Source organism: Penicillium manginii (assembly GCF_028828005.1).
Source record: "Penicillium manginii strain IBT 31320 chromosome Unknown utg000006l:1.0-4164085.0:1.0-4166146.0, whole genome shotgun sequence".
In the NCBI taxonomy this organism is placed as follows: Eukaryota; Fungi; Ascomycota; class Eurotiomycetes; order Eurotiales; family Aspergillaceae; genus Penicillium; species Penicillium manginii.
In genome coordinates, this window is record NW_026643107.1 from 349075 (window position 1) to 374044 (window position 24970).

The window sequence follows — 24970 nt, forward strand, 5'->3', positions numbered from 1 at the left end:
GTGGCTCTCGACACCGCAGGACAAAAATTAAAAAGGCAGATAAAGGGACACAATAATACAGTGGATTCTCTCCACCAAACCACATGACATCGCATTAAAAGTCTTCCCCCAAAAAGAACTTGAACCCCACCACCATTACATTATAATGACAATCCCCCACGACCCAGCGCGGGTCGCCAGCATCCTTCTATCCCAACACGACAGCACCCTGATCTCCTGCAAAACAATCCAACGACTCTGGGCCGGCTACGGTCAGATATGCAGTGTGACCGCGCGAGCGAACAGTGACGCAGCAGCAACGCATTTACACTCACTATGCCACTCAAAAGCAAATTCCAAATCAAGCGCCAAAGCAGGAGACTCGTTCCAATTAATTCTCAAACTGATCTCTGCGCCGAAAGGGTCAAGTTCGGCAGCAGGAAGAGGAAGGCCCGACGAAGGCCACCTGCGCAAAATGTTTAGCTACGAGGTTGAGCAGTTCTTTTACGGGCATATTGTTCCTAGACTGGACGGGTTGGGCGTTGCGAAGTGTCTTGCCTCGACGTCTGGGTCCGACTCGGATGATCCCGATGATGACTCGGACCAACTGAGTGGCTGTATGGCGATTCTCATGGCTGATTTGCGGGCTATGTATCCCGTTTCCGGGGAGAAGAGGGGTGTTCTGTCTTCTGCTCAGGTCTTCGGCTCGTTGGCGTGGTTGGCTTCTTTTCATGCGCGGTCTTGGGGGTTGGGACTGGTTTCTGTGCGGGAGGGACAGTATATTCTTCCGCCGTTGGAGGAGTATTCTCGCCGTGGGGCTGAGAAACTTGAACTTGAAGGCGCAAGTCAAAGCCATGCCAATGTATGGCTCAATGGTGGATACACATATCTCGCGACAAGGCGGAAGGAATACGACTCGCTGGTCGAAGACGATTCTTCCGAATGGTCGGCGGCGTTCTGCAGTCCATTCGCATCGTCAGGTCCGTCATCAACGGCCGAATTGGCAGCCTTGTGTCTGGCTCCGCGGGGCCGGGCAATGGAGTCGCTTATCCACGGCGACGTGAAGTCTGAGAATCTTTTCACGTCGGAGTCCGGGGACGATGTGGCCTTTTTTGATTTCCAGTATGTGGGTCTTGGGCTTGGGGTTTGCGATCTGGCGAAGTTGTTTACTTGTTCTGTGCCGGTGGACATGCTTTTGGGTGGAGAGTCGCGGTCCGGGGACTATCGAGATCTACCTGATTCCTTGGATATGTGTGCCGGTGAGAAGATCCTGCTAGAGCGATATCGTGCGTCATTGTTGCGGGGTAAAGGCGAAGGATTTTATGATTGGGACTTGCTTGTGAGGCATTGGGAGACTGCCTTGGTGGATTGGTGCCGGTTCCAGGCGTCTTGGGGGTTTTGGGGCAATACGAAGTGGCTTGAAGCAAGGGTGAGGTCTATTCTGGCCGATCAGGGGTGGAGGAATTGGTTGGAGGATGATATTAAGAAGATTCAAGTTTAGTGCGTCGCCAGGGCATGATAGATGATCGCATACTTGAGAAATTATAGAATGTAGAACAAAACGCAGAGCAGAAGATATAGAACATGCCCATGTAGAAACGGGACCAGAGTCAAGAAAAATAAAGTATATTGCGAATGATTCCTAACGATTCAACCCAGTCTAACCAGACAAACCCTTAGGAAAACCCACGCGACCGCCCGGAACCCATTCAATCCAAGCGAGGATCCAAACCTATACTTTTTCATTTTCCAAAGTTCCCTCCAGACACCAACCCAATCGCTGAGAAATGCATGAAAAACGATTGAACATGTCAAAAGAGGCCGATCCGATCCAATCCGATCCAATCCAAATAACCAAAAAGAAAACATAAAAGACAATGATAAACATCTGGACACAGTGAAAACAGAGAGATGGGGTAAAAGAAACAGGTCGTGACTCATATAAAAAATGACAAAACGGTTGACACGGTGAGACAACAAGAAAAGAGACAAAGAAATTCTATCCGAGCGAAAGACACCAGAAGATCCTATATGCAAAACATATTTCGTCTTCCTTGGAACGAAACAAGCGAGGAAATGGAGACAGCGAGAGAGGTATTGCAGACAAGGAGATGGCGGTTTATATCAAAACCAGATGTTAAAAGGATGTGAGGATGAGTGTGGGTCATGGTGGTATAGAGAGTGAGAGTGAGAGTGAGAGGGAGAGAAAGAGAAAGCGACGCTTATGCAGCGGTGGGGAAGAGAGAGTAAGAAGGGTTCCGGGACTTTTTCCGGTTAGGGTTCATGGGCGGGAGAGGAGGAAGAGGCGGTTCGGCCTTGTGACGCGAGTCTACTTCGGAGACGGACTTGGCACGGTCATGGATGAGAGTAGAAGGGGCGGTTGCTGAGTCTGCACTGACCAGGCTGGTGCTGCTACCACAGCGCTGGAACATGAAGGATGTCTCAAGACTCTTGGTCTGGCGGTGCTGAGAGGAAGAAGGCGGGCGGCTGATTGAGCCTGCAGCCAGGGCCTCGGCAGCTGTCAGACGGTCTGTTGGCATGAGCTCACGGCTGTTGGAGAGGCTGTAGATCAGCTCGGGGACGCTCGCCGTTGAGACAGAGGAGCGGTGTTTCCGGGCGATGGAAGCGGCGCGTGAGAGCATCAAGCTTTCTTGCGAGTTGCACTTGCTGATGGGGGAAAAGCTGCTACGAGGGGAGACCGGGTTGTTCTCGGACATCATGCCCTGCGCAACGAAGGGGTAATGCCGGTCGGACTCGGCATCAGTGGTCAGGTACTCCTCGTACAGTGTCTCCTGGTTGATCTGCTTGCCCAGTGCAGATGGCAGGATCGACGAACTGACAGGTTGGAAGTAGTCCCCCGCGCTGCGCACCACAAAATCCCGTTCGTAGTCGGTTGTAGATGGCGTGGCTGCCGAGTGGGCTGCTGTCGACCGAGCTGGACTGGGGTCCAGGTCTGGTGTGGGGAGGGTGGAGGTGCTCAGTGGACTGGGCTGCAGGTGTCGCTGCTTGGGCGCAGAAAGACCCCAACTCTCGTCACTGCAGGCAATTCCGATTTGGGGCCGCTGCTCATCCAGAGAAGTGCGCGACCAGTCAAAGTTGGAGGTGGACTCGGCCGCATGCTCGTAGCAGTAGTCGATGTCTGCATCCCATGAATCATATAGCTCGTCTTCGACAGAAAACTGACGCACACTGTGAACTGACGGAGGTGTTGCGTCAAATTCGGCTTCTTCCTTGGGCGAGGCATTAGGCATGTTTTGTGGCAGGGTTGGTGAGCCCAACGCTTCGGAGAATTTCCTCGAGAGCTGCTCGGCCACAAAGATTGACAGGCCATTGGGAGGTCCCTTGGGAACGGGGACACCAGAGGGCTCCACGATAGTGCCCGGGCTAACTTGAGAGGTCGAACGAGAGCGACCATATCCAATACTCGCTGGGGGGCTGTCCCACATGCGAGTGGCTTCCTCCTCTTCTGGCACATCTTCCAAATCATAGTGGCTATGGCTGCTCATAGAGGAGGTCCCGGTTCGCATTGTCATGGTCTCGGCTGGATCGGCGCTGAAGCGGCGCTGTGTCGCCGAGCTTGATTCAATATATTCAGGGTACGTCTTTTGCGACGAAAGTCCGAGGATCTCGTCAATGGCACGAGGCGCAGGCTCCCCTTCGAGGGGAACCTCGGGGGCCATTGGAGGTGGTGGGGTGGTGGGGCAAGAACGAGGATATCTCGACACAGGTCGCGAGAAGTTCTCATGGGCACGAGATCCCTGTCGAGTATGACCCTTGGGGCTCGAACCCCCCGGCGACGGGCGAACCTGGGGGGGCTCGGTATAGACTCATCCACGGTGGTCGCGGTACCAAGAGCCCGCAATGGCAGATCATCAGCGGAGAAATTTTGGAAGTGAATGTCGTCGGCGCGAATGCCTTTCAAGACGGCCTCAGGTCGCTGAGAGGCGCGAATGACGGAGAACTCGGTGACAAGATCATTTTCGCGGGTCTGGTCGATGGATTGGAATTGTGCGGGGCTAGTATGGGTGAGATGATGGAAATCGAAGGGGTCGGAAATGATGCTTTTCAGGCGGTCCTCTAAGAGTGAAGTTAGCAAGTTGGTTGCTAAGGTTGCGTTGGTGTTTGCATCACAACAATGCAAGATGCTTCCCGCCCACGAGGTCACGGGTTCACGGACCACCCTCAACACCCAGGGGGCCACGAGGATATTCAACTTGGAAGAAATAAAACTTACGGTTCTCCTGATGTCTGGCACGACGTCCAAACATACCACCATTGGCATTTCCATTGCCAGTTCCATCTGCTCGGGAGGACTTATCCATCTCGTCTTCCTCGTCCAGCGTGGCGACGATATTGATCTTGCTACCTTGACGGCGAAGAATGCGGCTCCCGCGAGCGAGAAATGATCGAGAAGAGCGGTCTGGCTTCTCGCGCATGCCCAAAGAGGAAGAAGTGCGTTCGTCCTGAGAGGGCACTGAGCTATCGACTGAAGTCATAGAGGAACCGGGGGAAAGACGCGAGGAAGTAGAGGTAGTTGTGTTGCTTCTGGAGCGGCCACTGAAGACTGATAAACGCTTCGGAGAATGAGCGTGGGCCGTAGAACGAGAACGAATGTGAGCCATATGCTCAGGAGGATCGTTGGAGGAGCGAGTGGACGGAGGATCACTGTGACCTTCGTCGTCCCAAGCCGGGGAGGCCTGGGGAAACATTTTGAAGCGAAAACGCCCCAAATAATGAGGCTAGTAACTATAGCGATTGGGGGTGTTTCATGGTAGGAGGAATAAGCGCGAAACGAGGGTTAGAGGTTGGAGGTTGGAGGTTAGATGTTAGAGAATGAGGACATATTTAGAAGAAGAGTACGGAGTAGAATGGAAGAGGATACTGTAAGTACTGCCAGTGGTGGAGTGTATCGTATTGATGTTGTATGGCAGATGCAGTGTGGGTCGTGTATTATACCGGTGGACTCAGGGGTGTTGCACAGATACGTACATATGGTTATTTTGGGGATTCGGTTCAGTTTTAAGAGTATCCTATTTATTTATTTTGATTTATTTGCTATTTTATTTGCTATCTTATTTGCTATTTGCTACTGTCCTGTGTTGAGTTTGCTTCAATATCTACAGGTCTATACCATGGATCAATTCTATGCATCTATCCTATCCTATGTCTATGTCTACCAGTAATACCTATCCACTTATTCTACTCTGTCCTCTTCTCGTCCCAGCAACACGGAGCCGAAACCAAGGATTGTCCTAGTGCGCTCTGAACGTGATGGAGCCGACCTAACTGTTCCAGGAAGGTATCAGCATGTCCGTATTGTATCATAACTGGATCTATTTTATTTTATTTTATTTTATTTTACTTTACTTTACCTACCTTAAGTACGGAGTACCTAGGTATGGATATTCTCAATTTTATTCTATAATGTAATCTATTTTTTATCTCTTAATCCCTCCGTACTAGTATCCATTACCCTTTATGGTTCATGGTTCACGACATGGCATTATTATAGTTATCTCCAAGGTTTATTGCATCGCATTATTTTATCTTATTTGATTCTCCCTTTGCTTCTGCTTGTCTTTGCTTCTGATTGTACATCTACAGTCACACCGCAGCATCGCCCTCACATACTTCCGAGGGATGGAATGCGCATGTCCCCGCAGGTGTAGGTGCAGGTGCAAGTCTCACGCCTCGCATCTCCCCGATTCGCCCGAGGATGGAAAATTCCTGAGGCACGCGATTTTGAGAATTTCCCCGCGTCACTAGCGCAGCCTCGGGCTTCCAACGGTTTTCGTCGGTATTAATCAATTCTACCCCCCTCCCCCCCTCTCTGGGAATGGTGCGTAGGGCTTTGCGATCGTGTGGAGCTGATCGCACTGTAATTAATCGACTAGGCGACTGTTAGACTAAGCCATCCGATGGGACATGTGCTCGGCACTTCCTAAATTTATCTGATAGAGCCTAGGCAATTAATTTTGATCTGACGGGCTTTTACTAGGCTCTGGCACTATTCCGTACTGTACTATCTCATGCCAAATTTGACGCTTTTTTTTGGACCCGAACACTAACACTAAATCTTAAGCACATCAAAACTCCAACCTTCTGATTCGATTCAATTCACACGGAGTCGGCCGTGTCTTCCTGGTGCTCCCCCAGTACGGACCATCCTGCGCCAGTTTCTTCCGGTTGTTCCATCCGGAATCATCCACCGGAATCCACCGCAACGGAGGTTTGCGTGAACGATTCTCGCTCTCGCTCGCAGGGAACAGGGGTTAATAGTTACCCATATTTTTTTTTAGGGATTCTGTTGGGTTTGGTTGGTGTTTTTTTTTTTTACCCCTGCTGCTTGGGTTCCTGTTCCATGGTCCCCGGGCCAATCTCTCCCGTCTCTATCGTGCGTCCTTGAGTTTAGGGCTTGACCCCTCACTTGACGCCCCTCCCGGAGGGCTTGGGGGAATTGGGGAGCCATGGATTTTACTTGCTAGCTTCGGTATATGATCAGTAAGATACAGTGGGGAGGAGCCTTCCGGCAGACACCCGAGAACACTGGCGCAGCAGCACCACAGCACCAAACAGCGGTGCAAATGTAGGACCAGCCGGGCCATCCAAGGCAAGACCTGCTGCAGGAAGCAGAAAAGCCGCGGTGGATCCGCCTGTAAGTTGCAGCTAAGTTTCAAAAACAAGGGCGAAGAACCCCAATGGAAAGAAAAAAGAAAAAGAAACGGAGAATCTTCAAACTCAATGCATGCCGGAAGACGCCAGCGTCTCATCGGAAACTCTATCACCGATCAGCACGAGGGAAAAGGGCAAGGGAAAAAAATACATAGCACAAACACCATGGTTCACAGCACATACACACACGAGGGATCATCATCCATTTCCATGCCACATCTCTGCCCAACCCAACCACCCCTCCGGAGCCCGGAGGGACCCCATCATGAATCCCGCACCCGTTTGGTATCACTCCGATATCCACCGTAATCTTCAAAATGCGGACTCCTGACGATCTATCCTCCAGTCCACAAGCGTGAACCAGAGTGGACTCTGGCCGATCGCAGTTCTGGATCGCAAAAGACCTGAACTTTTTTTGAGAAACTCCGTAACAACTCCACTACACATCGTCATGGCTGGTCCAGAAATGCTCGGCCGTGTCTTGTCCACATGCCGTAGGTGCAGGCCGTGGAAACTGCAGGCCGTGTGAGTTGAGTTGCCCTGAGAGGCCAGAGACCACAGCCTCACCTGTGAAATCTCCAGTCTCCAGCCCCAGGCCCGTCCGTATACATACTACGCACTCCGTATAACTCAATATTCTGCAGCTTCCTTGTGATGATGCAACCACTTAGCTGAAGGATTCGGGAAAATTGCCCCTCCAATCTTTCATCGGGAATAACCAACCTCCCCCATGGGGGCCAAGTCAATTGCAGCCAGCAAGCCGCTTGAAGCACCATGGGCCGCCCCGGACGGATTCCGCATCCTATGCAAGAGTTCCCGTTGCTCACAGCCACAACCACGGCCACGACCACGACCTCGATTATCAGGGAGGGGGAAATACCTATCTCAACCGCCCCTTTCCCCTCGGGTCCCAAGGGGCAGTCCCCAGCGCATCAACTTATCGCGGTACCTGATAATCAGGGGCAGCATCCCATCCCATGCAACCCCTGACGCGAACCGAAACGGCCCATGCGGGAGCAATACGCATGAATCCATGTTCCTTCAATAGCTTGTTCTGTTCCGTGCCGCCCCCTGCACGGAGTACGAACATCTAGTCTAGGGATCCTAGCCTACCAAACATAACCTAGGAAGAGATGTTGGTTGTAGTTTTGGTTCTGGCAGCGCCCCGTTCGCCAAGCCAACGCAGCTTCTCACTCCAATCGAAGCTCCATCCAAGCCGAATGGAATCCAATTGAATTGAATCAGCTTGAGTTGGATCAAGTCTAATCGAACCAGGAGATTGCAACCGTGTCTCCAATTCCCAATTACAACGCGGAGCAACAGAAGAGAGAGAGCTCTCCTTCTCGCTCCCTTCCCCCCCCCCCGGGCCCGCGCACACACTGGTTCAATTAATTTACCAAACCCGCTCGAACCATCGAACCGAACCGAACCACTCCCAATTCCTTTTGCACACATCTGGTTGCGATCGGCCTCACGAACACCGGCCCAGACACACACAATGCCCAGGTGGTACCCCATCGATCGCACAGCGTAATCTGCTGAGCCCCAGAGCTTTGATCCCTACGGATATTATGGTTTGTTTTTGGCGCTTCTTTCGTGCTCATCCTCTGGCGTCATTGTTTTTGCTTACTTGCCTTGCTTGCTTTCCACTTACGGATTACTGTACGCGGTAACGCCTCCCGAGGTTGTCTTAGGCTCGGTGTCAGTCTTAGTCTCGGTCAGTCAACGTCAATGGCACTGTCAGCGTGACGAGTGCAACCCTAGAACCGTTGGCCCCAGTGGGACTCGAAATGGGACTGGGAACTGAGACTGGGACTGGACTAGACTAAATTACCCACTGACAGCTATGCGTATTCCCCTTTCCGCGCGTAGCCTGTGTCAAAAGCTTAGGGCTAATAAGGGAGCGCAAGCTGCGCGTCCTTTTTTTCCCACCTTTCTTTTTTTAACCGACCTGGACATCCACTTGTGGGTGTTAGGCATCAGTGAAAGGGAGAAAGGGCACGCCGCCCCGAATAAGAGAATGAAAAAGAGAGAAAAAAAAAGCAATTCACAGGACGAAGGGCAATAATGACGGGTAATCAACGGGCAACGGGCTACCCACTAAAATAGGACTGGTCGAGTCCCGCCGTGGCCGCCATCGTGGCCGCTAGTTGAAAATCGCTGGAGCTGGAGCGACAATGGTCCCATTGCCATTAGCGACTAGTCTGCTCCCCATACCCAGTCTGGTGGGAGATCTGCATCGATGGTTGGGTCGGAATCGGTCATGTGGGATTTAGTATGTACGGGGTATAAGGAGCATACAAAGGAGATTGCACATGTTTATCCCATCTCTCTCGTGAACGATTAATCTATTTCAAAGTTTCTTTGTTGTATGCAGTACTCTGTACCCTCGTGCTCTCTCGTGAGAACTCGCATGTGTGGTATTATTCGAATACAGTCTAGTGTTTAATTGGTTTGTAAGATGTCAAACTTGGGCATATAGATAGGTCTAACAGATATAGGGGAAACCCCTATCAATTAAGATTAACGTATTACATTAAGTACTAATTAAGTCCTCCCAAACGCCAGCCATAAGAAAACAAAGGGGGAAAGGAAATGGAGAAACTTGAATAAGAACATTTCCCTTCAAGTTTCAAATCGCCCGGTGTCGCACTGCATTTCTTGAACATACATATTCAGGTAGAATAGTAGTAGTTATCCGGAAGTTGAAATCATGCACAAGCTCCCCGAATAATCTCCCAGAGATGTACATGGGCAATCAACTTTTAGCATGCACAATCTTACAGAGGATTGGCAACAGCAAGGATAGGCGTCGCGATCTGAGCGTCATCTGCCACACCAGCACCAGTAATGACATTTGTCTCATCAATACCGAGGTCCTCAGAGCGAGCCTTCAAGATGTTGGCAAAGCCAATCAGATCAGTTGAAAGAAGCTCCTCCTCACGCTTGTTCTTGACACCAGCATCACCGGCCCGATCAAGATCCTCAGAATCATCGAGGAGTCCGACATCGCCAAGGCCAGCAAGGTCTCCATCATCGTGATATCCATCGTTACCAATGAGCACTTCATCATTGCGTTTCAGCAGACCGACATCACCGACATCAACCAGGTGTCCATCATCATAGTAGTAGTGATCACCATCACTACCAATCAGACTCTCATCATCGCGCTTCAATAGAAGACTCCCACCCCCACTGCTACTTCCACCGCCGAGAAGACCACCCAGAATCTCGTCATCGCGCTTCAAGAGACCGAGCACGTCGTCCTCGTAACCAGCAACATCTTCGGCGTAATCACCATAGTCATCAATGGGGTCTTCCTCTGAACGCTTCAAGATACCGCCAATACTAGCGCCACCGATCAGGCTCTCATCATCGCGCTTCAAGAGACCGACATCACCGAGGTCAACCAGATGGCCGTCCTCGTAGTATTCATATCCATATCCATTGGTGCCAATCAGGCTCTCGTCGCTGCGCTTCGCGTTCTCGAGAGGGGCGGCGATGACTGCTGCCGCGAAAAGGGCGGGAAATGTGTATGTGTAACGCATCGTGAGGGTAGATGAGAATCGAGACTGGTGAGTATTAGCCCGTATTCTTTTCAACATTGTCTTTCGTCTACTTCTGCTTTGGTGAGAGGGGATGAATGACTGAGATCAGAGACAGAGGTGTATTCACTACATGCACCGGATCTCACAGCATCCAAGCCAATGTTGCAATTATCACTTACAGTAGGAGCAATGGTTCAACCAGGATTGAAAAAGAGCAACGAGAAAAAGGAAGGAAGTGCTCCAGAGTCCGTGTCAGACCTTTAAGTACCTGACAAGCAGTTGTCGACCCATCAGCCACCTAGTCATTTCCACCATGACGTTTCATCCCATTTCCTCCAGCCCTGCGCCCAGTCACGCATGTACGAGGGACACCCCGGCACCGAGCAAAGCAGCCACGGATTCCAGGTCGATGACATCTTAAGTTAAGGTTAGAGCCGCATGGATACCCAATTAGAGCAAATGGGCGTGGAAAGGCTTAGATTGATGTGGAGAACTACCCTGACCCGGTCTGATGGATTAACGGTTCGGGAATTTATAGAGTAGAGTAGCGAGGGTCCATGGGAGCGTGAGTGGGTTTGTTGACGATCTGTACTAACTCAGGACAGGGGATCAGGTCGTAGTTGACGACGTAGGTCGGTGATATCATCACTTTTATTCCAACTTGAAGGTTTCCCTTCAAGTCTTCGGTGCTGGCTCGATATGTCAATGGGACGTTGGCTAAATATGTTCCGATCGGCGGGGGTGGGAGAGTGATGTGCAGGTCAAGGTCTATTCAGTACTAGCCAGGTAGGTCATTGGATTATGAGGCTAAAGTAGTCAATTTCTATCATATTCTCATTTCGATATCCAAAGTCCGAAGTACTACTAGTATACAATTGAACCCATTCTGATATCCTCAATTAAACGCCACCAAGCCTCATGCCAAGTGAGCGCCAGCCCTCTTAACTCAAATAGAGTTGAAAGCGATCCGCCAGCTCCTTGAAAAATCCATAAGGTTACATCCTGCGAGATTTCGCGATAATCGCCCCACGAGTGTATAGAGAGTCTTGAGCGGTTCGGACGGAAGAAGCTTGTTCGATGTAGATCTCTCCACCTTGGGACAAATCCAAAAGCTTGACTTTTTTTTCATACTCTGGTCCCTTTTTCTTTACTGCTACAGGGCCATGTCATCAAGTCCTAGGATCAAGTGCTTCTTCACCGAAGGCCCTGTTGTCTTGCCGGGGTTGGGTCGTTGGAGTGCCGATCTTTGGACGACTTCCGTGTGCGGCGAACCCACCCTCCTCACTTGTGGCTCTAGGTTGGAACAAGCAACAGGAACAAGCATAAGAATTTTCGCATATGTACAAGAAAACTGGAACGCAAATAATTTCAGCATATGTTGTGGTAACTTTCTTTTCTATGTTTGGTTTTCCTTGCTTTGGGTTTGGTGGTGATGGTGGTGGTGGGTTGTATGCGTGAGACATTCGGATCACATTCTTGGACAGGACATGCAGCAAGAACAGAAAGGGACAAAGAAGATAGAAATGAATACTACACAATACAGCAGGAATTAGGAGCGGTTTGTAAATTCAATTCTGAATTCATTGTTGGATTTTGGCGGAACATGGATTGATGTTAAATGGAAAGCTACTAATACTAGTAGTTGCTAGTTTTATGAGGTAAGCTACCCAGGTAAGATATGTTCAAGCTGCATATATCTACCAGTATGATGATTATCCTTCCATACCCGACAAAAAATTATGTTTTCAGATATACTAGTACTACTACTATGTACAAGAATCCGCAAGTTTTCATTGGCACCAGAATATAATGACGTATAAATACGCCGCATAAAGAATCGGAATTGGAATTAGCCATGCGCTCCGATCTCTTTACAGATCTCTTGTATACCAAGGTTAGAAAATCAATAAGAACCCCAATTCCCTCGCACAGATACACTAGTAGGGAAGGTATATGCTATCAATTGCTACAATGGGATAGAGAAAAGCAAACAGACTCTCCCAAGATCATCAACCACTATTTTCTTCACGTTGCTACAATTCAAGTTAGTCGTCAATTTCTCCTACAGATACACCCCATACCTAGCCAATTCAACTACATAAGTACATAACATCTAAAATTCAAGTCCGCCAATCATCATAGCGTCAGCAACACCGACCAAAATCACATAAAAGAATTCTCACGCTGTAGTGTGACCACCTACCATCTCAGACAAAGGCAATACACATCCACCCCACTACTCAACCAGCAGTACATTAAATTACCCCAATTACCACAAATACAGCCCCTCCTAGCTGCACGTCGCTGCATGTTCTCCGTTCGTGCAGATGCAAGGCCCCCAGGTAAGGTCAGCTCAGCTCGGGACGGATCGTGCATTGCTAGGGCCGATCGGGGAGGGTAGACGCCGAGACAGACGCAGATACGATACGCGTACTCCGTATTCAGCCCAGAATCATTCGGCCAGGGACTACGTACTTTTTCCTGCTCGATGGAAATTTTTACCCCTCGCCTGCTTATTTACTTAGACAAGGGAGGGGGCGGGGGCGCATGCCTCGCCTGGCCCTGCGGTTCAAATTAAAGTGGAGATGAGATGAGATGGATGGGAGGAACATAGCCTATAGGAGAATAAGCGAAAAGCGAAAAGAAAGAGAAAAAAACGGGCTCATATGCGTCGGAGATTTTTCTTTTTGGTCCCTCTTTTTAGCTTCATTGTCTGGTGCGAGGTAAGGCGGAGCGAGAACGAGGTACATAGTAGTGGTCACTGTGGCATTGTGCGTGGTGCAGGTTCGGAAATTAATTAGATTGATGAATTGATTCTAGACCCTACCAGCTACGGAGTCGGAGTCGGAGTCGAAGAGAGAGGTCTGATCTCGTTACTGGGGCCAACAGACTAACTAGTAATATAGTTACTAAGTTGTTAGCTCATGCCATGGCATGTCAGGTCCTCGGCAGGTGGATGCGCAGGTGTTAGGGCAACGGTTAATTTTAGAAAAATACCTCGGCGATATCGCCCTTCTTGTCTAGATTAACATGATGATCCAGGGTTTGAGTCAGCCTCGATGCGACAGATCTCTCGATACTGGAACGTGGAGTGTTGCAGGTTTAGGGTATACTAAATGACCATATCTCGCGCTTACACTAGTACTAGTATATTAGTTATGGCTTTCGCTACCAAGAGATGAGATGAGAGGTATCTGTTACGGATGAGGATAGTGTACCATCTACATTGTCCATAAACCCCGTGGCGGATTAGTATTGTGAGTAGGGGTCCGACCAACTTGGATAGTATAGCTTAGGCACGGGCTAGGCTAGAAGGCTGCCAGGGGCTATTAAATTTTTATTTTTTTTTCGTGCCGGCCGTTTTTGGGGGCGGTTGTTTCGGGGAGGTCGGGGTACTTTTGTCAGATCGAGGGTTTAATGCCAGTGGATCTGAACGTGATCTTGACTAGCAGGGTTCAATTGGAGTTGGCCGGGGCAGATGATCGATCGGAGAAGCAGAGGGCATGGTTACATGTTAGCCTGCTATTTGCTGCCCAGGTGTACAAAGATGAGATCGAAATTGAATAGGCAGCCCTGGAGTAAATTATTACGGAGTACCTTAATGCCAAGCATATCATGAGTTCTAGTCTCATGTCGCAGACCAAGAACTATTAGCACAACTTCAACTTGGAATTGATTGAGCAAACATTTCGTATATCCAGATAAACAGGACGATACCTAATTGATGACTATAGAAGGCTAATTACACAAAAGGATTCAAAACGAACCTTGGAAATCCTAATTTTGTTTTGCAAAACAATCTGCTGCCGCAATTGCAAAATCTAAGCCTATGTCCCAGACGCCGAACGAACAAGAAAAAGAGAGGTAATATGGCAAATCAGACTCGACTCAACTCAGTCCTGCATCTCCGTATCCTGAGTCTGAGTCTGCGTCTTCTCCTCATCCCCGAAGAGGTCATCGTCATCATTGTCCTCGTTCACTTTAGCCGGGGCTTCAGCTTCAGCTTCAACATCGGCCTGACCTTCTCCCTCGTCCTCATCCTCGTCATCATCATCAGCGATATGACGCGCCTTCCCCCGACGACGAGGAGCGACATCTTCCTGTATTTGCTCATCGCCAAAAAGATCTTCCTTCTCATCATCACCAGGCGTACCCGGCGCAGCCTCCTCCCCTTCCTCCTCCTCATCATCAGAATCAACAATCCGCTCATCACTCTTATACTTGCTAGAAGCCTTGCTAGCAACCTTCCCACCAGACCTCCTTTCCAAACGACGCCGTTTCTTAGGCGCAGCCTCACCCTCACTATCCCCCTCGCCCTCACCACCACTGCGCTCCAAATCTCCCTCCCCACCAAGACCCTCCTCATCATCAGCAATAAAGTCATCGCCGCCCTTCTTCTTCCGCTTAGACGTAGTCTTCTTCTTCCTCTTAACTCTCTCCCCCTGACTGCCATCCGTAAGTTCCGCCTCTTCACGCGCACGATCGGCCTCCGCCCGCCGAGCCGCACTCCGCTGCGTCTCCTCAACCATCTGCGCCCGCTCCTCAGCAATCTTCCTCTTCCGCTCGATCTCAATTTCCTGGGCCTTGCGCAATTCTTCTTCACGCTTAGCTTGCGCCGCCTCGCGCGCCTCACGCGCCTGCTGCAATTTCGCCGCATTCTTCTCCTCATACTCCTTCTGGCTCTGCATCGCACGATCAAGCTGCTTGCTAATCGTGCGGCCCATGTTAGCGCGCTGCTCGAGGGCCTGCGCCGGGTAAGGCGGGTTCTTTTCCTTGGAAAGTTTCTCAAAGGTCTCGATGGCTTCTTTCAAGCCGTCCGCGGCTTCGAGGACATCTTGGAGCGTCTTTTGCGTCGGTTGCAGGCTGTAGGCCAGGGAGGCGATTTGGTTTTGCACAAATGCGACGTTGAATTGGAGGTGGAGCTGGTCGGGCGAGACGTCGCGGGCGCGCAGGGCGTAGTCTAGCGCTGTCTTCATGGCGATTAGGTTCATTTCTTGCTTGCCTTTTAGCCACCAGACGCGGCCTAGGCAGGCGAGGATCTGCACGTCGCGGGCACGGTCTTTCGCGAGGGCTGCTTCGTAGTGCTCGATTGAGCGCGTGTATTGGCGCAGTTCGGCGTAGACGTGGCCTAGGTTTAGGTAGACGCTCGGGTCTTTGAGTGTGTCGCGGATCTTGGAGAAGAATGTTACGGCGGTGCTGTAGTTCTTCTTATCGTCGACTAGGGCGATGGCGATTCCTTGGGCGGCGTATGCGTTCTTGGGATCTAACTGTAGGGCTTTGTCGAAGAACTCGACGGCGCGTTGGTAGACCTTGCGGCGCTTTTCTTTGTCGGCTTCGGTGTCGCGGCGCATATCACGCGCGGCGTGGAGATGCACGTTGCCCATTCCGGTGAGGGCGTAGCGGTCGTGCTTGTCGTAGTATTGGAGTGTGTGCTTGTGATGGCGCTGTTCGGAGTCCTCGGCCAGGTTGGACACGCGCTTTTTGGACTTGCTGAGATACCAGCCGAAGAGGGATCGGACTTCCAGGTTCGAGGAATCGGTTTCGTAGAGCTTGGACATCTTCTTGGGGCCTTCTTCCGTTGGGCTCTGGCGGAGGGCGATATAGGTCAAGCGTGCACTAGCTTCGGTGTAGTCGCTGTGTCGTTCGAGGAGTCCGTCGTAGACCTTCTTGGCTTCATCCCACATGTCTGCTGCCTCGTATGTGCGACCAAGATTGTAGCTGATAGTTGTGACGAGGGCATCGTTATCGGAACCATCCTTTCTCTCCTGCGAGTGTACGCAAGCGTTGAGCGCGGATTGGAACATGCCACGCGCCAGGGCAATCTTCTCGTTCTGGTAGAGGAAGCATCCCATATTGTTGAGCAGCTGGGGAGGAAGGCTCTCGCGAAGAGCAGCCTTCAGATCCTCCGGATCGTCAATATCAGGCCGAGAACTCTCAGGAATACCGGAAATTTGCAGCTCCTCTAATTGGGTCAAGCACTGCATGCACTTTTCCGGGGAAATGGTCTCGTAGAGACGAGCCAGATAGACCAGGACAGATTCATCTGGAGTCAGCTTTTGCTTTTCGTCCTTCCACATGGAACGCACAGACTCCAGCAGATGGATAGCACGCTTCGTCTCATTCGACTTATCATCCTTGAGACCGGCCTTTTGTGAAGCGAAGACATCTTCAGCATGCAGCGCCGCGAGCAGAATCATCGCCTCGGCGTTCTTTGATTGCTGGACAATCTTCTCCAGGCGGAACTTGGCACCATCAAAGTCCTTGTTCGAGACGGACATTTGCACAGCACCGAATTTGGCAGGCAAGAAGCCCTTTTCACCACCACCACGAGCCTGGTCGGATTTGTTGTAGTACTCTGTAGCGCGTGCACCATCGCCCTCGTAGTGTGCCTTTCGACCAAGCAGATACCACCCATCACTAGCAATGGGCATGACATCCGTTTTTTCAATCGCCTTGCGGGCGAGTGTCTCGACGGTCGGATACTGTTTGCGGAGAAGGAAGTAGCTTCCGAACGAGGCGCAGGTCATGGGGTATTCTTTATCCAGCTTGAAGGCTTTCTGTGTGTATTGGGTCATGGCCATTTTGTACAAGGAGCCGAACATCGGATCGGTAGTAGAGCGGCGGGAGCTGTCGTAAAGGTAGTATACTGCGAGGAGGATGTTCGCGACTTTGGACTTGGGGTTCTATAGCGTGATGCGTGGTTAGTCGATGTTTTCAAAGGAATGAGTAGACAAATTCTAGCGGTTCTAACTTACCAAGGCCAGTGATCTCTCCCATGCTACCTTCGCTTGGTCCTTGAAGCCGAGCTGCCAGAGACAGCATCCCAGACCGATGCGGGGATCAGGATCGGTCAGGTTAGGCACCTTCATCAGGACCTTTTGATAGCCCTCGAGAGCCTCTGCGTATCTTCCCAGCATGTAGAGTGCGCGGGCACGGCCCAGAATAGCCATAATGTTACGACCGCCAAAGGCCTTGGAGGACTCGTCGAAGCATTTCAGCGCTTGCCGGAGGGCTTCCACCCGCTCCGACGTGTCGATGGCACCGGGTCGAACAGCACGCGGGGGGGTACAGAGAGGCACGAAGTAGACACAAGACGCCACGGGCCAGGAAAAGAGGCGGGTACGCGGGATTCAAACGCGATGCCTCGTTCAGAGTGGACGTCGCCAGCTGCAGGTAGTGGTCCTTGGTCTTGGCTTCTGAGTAGAGCTCTCCCTCTGGCGCGACGCGAGGAGCCTGGCGACTCTTCAGCATGAGCAACCAGCAGATCCAGCCCAGAAGGCCGAGTTTCTCTTTGGTAGCTCCGTGGGCGACGGAGGCCAGACCCTTGTTCAGGATATCGATGGCATGGTCGATCTGCTTTCGCTTGGCGTAGGCCAATGCGATGATGACCCAGAAGTTCTTGGCCGCCCGTTCATTTTCCAAGAGGGTGCAGAGCTCGGTTGGGTCTTCGGGGAGGTCGAGGAGACTGACTTCGACTTCGCTGTCGAAACTGGAGGCGGGAATATCGATGGCATCGGGGATATCGGAGAAACGTAGGTTAGGTAGGGAGCTTGTAGATGGTAGAGAATCGCCGTTTAAGCCATTGGCATGGCCGTTTTCGAGAGGCGCCATTATTGCGACTGCACCTGGGGGAAGAGATAAAGAGAGGAGGTAAAGCGAGGTCGGGATGCGACTTGATGAGGAATCGTTGACAGCTTCAACTCATGATCGAGCTAGACCCATCAAAGTCTGTGATAGTGATGAGCTTGCGCCGGATAAGTGAGGCGTCGATAAAGCCCAAGGTCGAAAAAGACGCGGCAGTGACTCGGGGAGGCGGAGGTCGCGGTGTTCGATTTGGAGAGAATTGGGATGTGGCGGTGCGGTGAGCCACCTGCGCCACGGCAGTATAAAGCATCGCTTGAAGCATCACTTGTAGAATCACATCTCTCTGTCGAATACAATACTCTGTCGAATATTTATATTTGTATTCATGACATGCCATATCTAATGGAAGAAGTATCTCTAGGTCTTGTCGTCATATCTCATCCCATCCATCCATCCATCCCTCCGTCCGAAACCAGAACTAACATCAACGCTCAATAATCAATAACCAATGGTCCACCCAGTCACTCAACTCAACAAAGTCACACTATCCCCACTAACCCAAGAGCAACGCGGCAAAGCAACGCTGCACCAACCAGCACCATAAAGATCAACCCAAGTTCGACCCAGTGGTGCAAGCGAACATGAGATTCCACAAATCCCGCCTCGAGAGCCACTTTCTGCTCAGCGGTGGGATTCTTAGCTTCAATCGTACCAGCCAGCTCAGATGGGAATCTCCCAGTCTCGAAATACTGATCCATCAACTCGTCCTTCTCAGCCCATCTGTCTCGAAGCCAGGCGTCGAACTCCTTCTGATCTTCGAGGGGGATATCTGCCACGGCGAATCGTCGCCAGTGCACATTCACCGAGGTTGGCGGTCTTCCTTGGAGATACGTTGAGCGAAGGGTGAAGTATTTATCAGGGTAGCTGCCCTTTCTGTAGAGAACGCATCAGTAAACCGAACTCAGCCAATTTCCCAATAGAAACACAACCAGGAAGGAATCAACATACGGCGGCCCCTCATAAGCAATAGTACTATCATAAACCCAATCCACCGTCCCACGCAACTGCTGCAAACAAAAGAATAACCCCGTCGACCTCGGCAAAATCTGATGCCTAAAAGAAGGATAACCCGACTTGGCGCCAAACTCGTCACTCTTGCGCTTAGTATTATTCGAAAGATTCGTCCCCTCGGGAAAAATAAGCAACCACATCGGATCAAACTTGGGCTGTCCAGACTGCGAGCCCTGATGTCTGGACTTCAATTTCTCCAATCGATACTGCAGTCGCGGTTTATCAGAGACCCATTTTCTGGCCATGAAGATGAAGCCGTAGAACATCATGCCCTGACCCACGACAGGGATATACTTGAGACTCTCCTTGAGAATAATGAATAGACGGCCATGCATGGAGTTAGTATAGGCAAACCACCACAGATAAATCCAGTCGGTGTAGACCTGGTGGTTGGCGATCATGACCAGTCGTTCTGGGAATTGCGTGCGGAGGAGGCCGTCGTCTGTGAGATGGAGTTGGCCTCTTACGCTTGCGTCGCCGCTGACGCGGAAGAGAGTTGGTGCGGCCCATTGTGTTAGGGCTGTGATTGCTAGACCGAAACATTGCTTTGTGTAGGCCATGTAGGTGTAGTAGTAGTCTTTGTTGAGGAGGTAGAGCGGGGAGCCGATGAGTTGGGTTGCGAAAATGGCGAAGATGCAGCATTCGAACCAGGCTGCCAACAGGAGGGAGCGGATGATTTGCATGGAGATGCCATGTTTAAGGCCTGGGTCGGTGGCAGGTTTGGTTGAGTGTTTTTGGAGTTCGGCGATGTCTTGTGAGGTGGGTGATGTGGCGGTGGGCTTGCGTTGGCGAACCTCGGGATCCATGGTGGACTGGGGGGGAGGGGAGGGGCCCCGGGCAGGTTTGGAGGGGGATTCAAGCTGTTGGAAGCTGGAGGGTGGTCTTCCCCGAGGGAGAGTGAGTGTAACTATTAGGAATCACCAGCACCAGCAGGTCCAGTACTGGTGGAATGAGAAGTCAAGGTGCGCGGGATGTGGCGGATGGGAGGATCGACAGTGCGGCCTCGGCTGCCCAGTTGGAAGAGCTCTGAAGAGCTTCACGTCACAGCTACTCGGATGGAGGAGGAGGAGTAATGATAGTAATGATAGAAGGAGGAAGAGGACTGAGTCAGAGTAAAGTTAGAGAAACAAAGAACGCGGGGTCTCGTGAACCATTCAAACTCAATACTCCTAGTTAAGCAGTCTACCCTAATTAGTTAATTAACTAGGATAACGTCAGAGTTGAGAGATCAGTGGGGCTCCTCTTTTATTTACAACTCCGTACTCCATCCTCCATACAGCCTCAACAATTTCGTGCTCACACCCGTCACTATCGACAAGGCTTATGGATGTGATAGTCTACGACACATGACTGAGGTCATCTCCTCTCAACATCATGCAGTGTCTCCGTCGCATCCCCGGCCAGTCGTTCCTACGAACTTTCTCCTCCTCCGCAACACGTCACGAGATTCGCGATGTTGCCTCTCTTTCACAGCGGCTGATTCCCAAATACCAAGGTACGCCACGTTGGTATGGATGCTGGTGCTGGTGCTGGTGCTAGTGCACAAAGACAAGGCTGACTCCTGCCAGAATCCCAGGGCGAACTGCTTTCTCTCCAATGGCCAGCAGCTCCACGAAACATTCTGCTGGTCCGCAAGAACTGCGCGCCAGCCGTGACTGACTCACTGGTCGAATTTGCCAAGTACATCCTCTCTCTACAGCCTTGTTGGTCCTCGGTGCCTCAGTGCTGACCCCCTCTCTCCTAGTCACATCACCTCAACATATCCCTCCGTCTCCGTCGTCCTCGAGTCAAGAACCGCCGAAGAAGTCCACTCAACCCTTTCATATCCCGTTTATTCAGCCTCGCTTGACGAGACACCCACTGCGTTCCATGACAAGGTCGACCTGACTGTCACACTCGGCGGAGATGGCACCATCCTACACGCATCATCACTCTTCGCTACATGCTCAAACGTACCCCCAGTCCTCTCATTCAGCATGGGCACCCTAGGCTTCCTAAGCGAATGGAAATTCTCCGAATTTAAAAGAGCCTTCCGCGAAGTCTACATGTCCGGCGCTGGGGCAGGAGACCGCACGCCCGTTCTCGAAGAGCCCCAACCTCCCGCGACCACAGCCACCACAGCAAACGCGCCCGCCTCATCAGTAATGGGCCCAACAGGCTGGTCCTCCGTCCGAGGCAAATCAATGGGCTGTACCCGCGGCGCACCCATCCTAATGCGCAACCGGCTCAAAGTCGGACTATTCACCGGCGACGGCGAAGAAACGACCCCGATCCGGGGCAAGTCCGACCAAGGCGAAGGGGTGTACGTGATGAACGAGCTACTCATTCACCGCGGCAAAGAACCTCATCTAGCGGTCGTGGACATCTTTGTCGGCGGGCGATTCTTAACAGAGGCGGTGGTGGATGGAATCATCATTTCGACCCCGACCGGAAGTACAGCATACAGTCTCAGCAGCGGGGGTAGTATTGTGCATCCCTTGGTACCCTCGATCCTCCTGACTCCGATCTGTGCGCGCAGTCTCAGTTTCCGACCCCTGGTATTACCGTTGAGTACGCCTATTACGCTGCGGCTGAGCGAGAAGAACCGCGGGCGTGAGTTGGAAGTTAGTCTTGACGGTGTGAATCTTGGACAAGGGATGGCGGTTGGTATGGAGGTGCGAGTGTGGAATGAGGAGATGCGGCATGGGAAGAACGAATGGCAGGGTGGCGTGCCGAGTGTAATGCGGAGAAGTATGGGGGGTGAGGCGCACGAGGGATGGGTTGGTGGGCTGAATGGGCTGTTGAAGTTTAATTATCCATTTGGGGAGTGACAGTCAACAGCCAACGGTGTGCAGCTGTGAACAGCAGTATACGCAGTGTATCTATCATATCTCATATCATGCCAGTGCCTACCTGGGTATTCAGATATGACCTGTACAATAGTGACAACAATAACCAAACAATCAACACAATAGTGAACGCAACCACAATCAATAGAATAATCCATAATGCTACCTAAGTACCAACCTAATTAATCTAGACTACAGCCCCACAGTGTTTTCTGTAAATTGCTAAAGTTCCCAGTTCCTGGCTCGACCCCCGGAACGCCTTGGCGGGAGTCCGTTCTTTTGCTTGACCACCCCTTTCCCTTTCCCTTCCCCCCACTATCTTTGTTATCCTTTCATCCATCCCCCCCCCCCGAATCGCGTTGCTTTTTTTTTCTGAGCTATCCTCGCAGTGCGAGGTCTGCTCTTGATATCTAGGTATGATTATTGATCTCTCCTCTGTGCTCTTTGACCCCCACATGCTTTCCCTGAACGAAACACTGACCGGACCCAGTTCAGTCTAGCCTTGAGGGGCCTCAGGAGGTCTCGGCGCACCCTTCGCTTCTTGTCTTTACGACCATATCCCTCGCCAGAATGGCTTCCTATCAGAATGGAAAGTGAGCACTTATCTCAAATTCCCTTCAGAATGTCCTCATATTCACCCTGTCTAGGCCCATGTACTCGCCGGAGCAGTTCATGAATCCGGGGCCGGCTCCCCGCCCCCCCTAACGATCGCCCAAAATTGACTCTCCCCACCAATAATGCCAATAACAATGTGGCCACCTCCTTCAACCAAATGTCCCTCAATTCGCCCATCACCCCCGGCGCCGGCAACCTCTCGCTGTTCCCCAACACCAGCACCCCATCTCTGAGCCGGAGCCAGACCGGTGGCCAGGGCGGGGTCGCAATCGTCAAAGAAGGATTCGTGCGGTGTAAGGAGGACAAGTTCTTAGCCACCTGGAACCAGCGTTACTTGATCCTACGCGAATCTCGCATCGAATTTATGAAAAATGAGTCCGGAAAGATTGTCACCAACTTCCCCTTGACCACCGTGACCGCTGTTTCCCGTTCCGAAGATACCAAGATGGCCTTTGAAATCACTCGCCTGGCCAACCCGAAGGATGCGAACTCCAAGACCGCAATGATTACCCGAGATGTGGCGACGAAGACGATCACCTGTGAGGTGAGATCCGATGACGAGATCTATGAGTGGATCGACAAAATCTACGAGCGCTGCCCCGGTATGGGTGGTGTCAGTAACCCAACCAACTTCAGCCACCGCGTCCATGTCGGCTTTGATCCGCAAACCGGCGCTTTCGTAGGATTACCGCCAGAGTGGGAGAAACTGCTCACGGCCTCGGCCATTACCAAGGAAGACTACAAGAAGAACCCCCAAGCGGTCATCGAGGTCTTGGAGTTCTACTCCGATATCAAGATGCGCGAGCAGAATCCTCAGTACTATGGTGGTATGAATGGACCAGCTGGTTCGCAGCCCAAGCCCCTCGGCAGCAACAACGTAGGAAGTTCCATTGCTCCTCCTCGACCTCCGCCACCAGGCCCTCTGCAACGTCTCGACAGCGGACAATCTAAGGCTTCAATGGATAGCTCCATGCGTTCAAACACATCTTCTCCTGGACAATCACAGGGTGGGGATCGTGCCATGGAGCAGCAGCAACAATTGGAGCGTATGAAAGAGATGGCAGACCAGGAACGTCGCCGGGTGGAGGAGGAACAACGCCGCAAGGACGACGAAGCATACAACGCCTCCCTGCCCCAGTCACGAACTCCAATGGCCAAGCAAGAGCTTGGAGGCTATGGTGGAGAACCTACCCCGATGAACAGCCGCTACCAACCCAGTCGTCCTGCCCCCCCAGGCCCCTGGTGCTGGTGCCCGGGCGCCAGGACAAGACCCTCGCCAACTCACCGCACAGCGACCCGCCCCCGCTCCTCCATCACAGAGCCCCTATGGACAAGGCGCTCCCCGTACGCCCGGTGGCTCCCGCAGCGAAGATCAAGGCTCGCCTAACCGCTATCCCGCCAATGATCCTCGCTCTCAGGCTGCCCGTCCTCAGAATGGTGGTAGCAAGGGCCAGCAAGCTCAGGGTCCCCCTCCTACTCGTCTTCCCGCTCCAGTTCAGGCCGTGAAGCCACTGAACATTGCCAACAAGCAGACCACTAACAAACAAGCCGTTCCTGATGGAGTTCGTCAGGCGGAGGCTGCACTTACTAAGAAGCCTGAGCCGCGACAAAAGGAAGTGCGTATGTCGGCGATGTCAGAGAATGAAGTGATGGATCGATTGAGAGCTGTTGTATCCAAGGACAACCCCAACGAATCGTACAGCAAGCAGCGCAAGATTGGTCAGGGTGCCTCCGGATCAGTCTACGTGGCGCGGGTCAAGGAACATGCCCCATCGCCTGTGGCTCATGAGCTGTACAGACAGTATGGCGCACGCTGCCAGGTTGCTATCAAGCAGATGGATCTCCGCAGCCAGCCCCGAAAGGAGCTGATCGTCAACGAGATTATCGTCATGAAGGACAGCCAACACCCCAACATTGTCAACTTCCTGGATTCCTTCCTGCAAGAATCGAGCAACGAGCTGTGGGTGGTGATGGAATTTATGGAGGGTGGAGCGTTGACAGATGTGATCGACAACAACCAAGTGATTTCCGAGAACCAAATCGCCACCATCTGCTCTGAGACTTGCAAGGGGCTGGCCCACCTGCACAGCCAGAACATCATCCACCGAGATATCAAGAGTGACAACGTGCTCCTCGACCGAGTCGGCCACGTCAAGATCACCGATTTCGGTTTCTGTGCCAAACTCACCGAGTCCAAGAGCAAGCGCGCCACAATGGTCGGCACACCATACTGGATGGCACCAGAGGTCGTCAAGCAAAAGGAGTACGGCCCCAAGGTTGACTGTTGGTCTCTGGGTATCATGGCCATTGAGATGATCGAGTCCGAGCCGCCTTACCTGAACGAAGAGCCCCTGAAGGCTCTCTACCTAATCGCAACAAACGGCACCCCCCGTCTGAAGAAGCCTGAGAAACTTAGCAAGGAGCTCAAGGCTTTCCTCAGCGTCTGTCTCTGCGTCGACGTCCGCAGCCGTGCTACTGCGGACGAACTCCTCGCCCACGAATTCTTGCAGACTGGCTGCAGCCTCGCCAGTCTAGCCGAACTCCTTAGATGGAAGAAGGCCAATGGCCAGTAATTAATCATTCGTCCGATATCAGCCAAGCGATCGTAACATTCTTCCGCTTCGGTCTGCTCTGCTCTACTCTGCCAAATACCACACCATACCCAACCCACAT

At 51.8% G+C, this 24970-nt stretch overlaps 7 protein-coding genes across 7 annotated transcripts; 3 read left to right on the plus strand and 4 right to left on the minus strand.

Moving 5' to 3' along the window:
- Positions 1-145: 145 nt before the first annotated feature.
- N7533_008544 (uncharacterized protein) lies at positions 146-1480 on the plus strand (the record flags this gene model as incomplete). Its single annotated transcript, XM_057105194.1, has 1 exon — positions 146-1480. The coding sequence occupies one exon, from the start codon at positions 146-148 to the stop codon at positions 1478-1480; it is 1335 nt and encodes a 444-aa protein (XP_056956643.1).
- A 721-nt stretch (positions 1481-2201) lies between these two features.
- Positions 2202-4688, minus strand: N7533_008545 (uncharacterized protein; the record flags this gene model as incomplete). The annotated part of the gene is made up of 3 exons (XM_057105195.1): positions 2202-3785; positions 3815-4056; positions 4214-4688. The coding sequence occupies 3 exons, from the start codon at positions 4686-4688 to the stop codon at positions 2202-2204; spliced, it is 2301 nt and encodes a 766-aa protein (XP_056956644.1).
- Positions 4689-9431: 4743 nt separating this feature from the next.
- N7533_008546 (uncharacterized protein) lies at positions 9432-10199 on the minus strand (the record flags this gene model as incomplete). Its single annotated transcript, XM_057105196.1, has 1 exon — positions 9432-10199. The coding sequence occupies one exon, from the start codon at positions 10197-10199 to the stop codon at positions 9432-9434; it is 768 nt and encodes a 255-aa protein (XP_056956645.1).
- Positions 10200-14092: 3893 nt separating this feature from the next.
- N7533_008547 (putative RNA polymerase II transcription elongation factor (Ctr9)) lies at positions 14093-17810 on the minus strand (the record flags this gene model as incomplete). The annotated part of the gene is made up of 3 exons (XM_057105197.1): positions 14093-16882; positions 16955-17221; positions 17295-17810. The coding sequence occupies 3 exons, from the start codon at positions 17808-17810 to the stop codon at positions 14093-14095; spliced, it is 3573 nt and encodes a 1190-aa protein (XP_056956646.1).
- Positions 17811-18322: 512 nt separating this feature from the next.
- N7533_008548 (lysophospholipid acyltransferase family protein) lies at positions 18323-19660 on the minus strand (the record flags this gene model as incomplete). Its single annotated transcript, XM_057105198.1, has 2 exons — positions 18323-18716; positions 18792-19660. The coding sequence occupies 2 exons, from the start codon at positions 19658-19660 to the stop codon at positions 18323-18325; spliced, it is 1263 nt and encodes a 420-aa protein (XP_056956647.1).
- A 568-nt stretch (positions 19661-20228) lies between these two features.
- N7533_008549 (NADH kinase POS5) lies at positions 20229-21664 on the plus strand (the record flags this gene model as incomplete). Its single annotated transcript, XM_057105199.1, has 3 exons — positions 20229-20349; positions 20423-20534; positions 20599-21664. 3 exons carry the CDS (start codon positions 20229-20231, stop codon positions 21662-21664), a joined length of 1299 nt encoding a protein of 432 aa, XP_056956648.1.
- A 790-nt stretch (positions 21665-22454) lies between these two features.
- On the plus strand, positions 22455-24870 carry N7533_008550 (serine/threonine protein kinase CLA4; the record flags this gene model as incomplete). Its single annotated transcript, XM_057105200.1, has 2 exons — positions 22455-23514; positions 23561-24870. The coding sequence occupies 2 exons, from the start codon at positions 22455-22457 to the stop codon at positions 24868-24870; spliced, it is 2370 nt and encodes a 789-aa protein (XP_056956649.1).
- Positions 24871-24970: the final 100 nt, after the last annotated feature.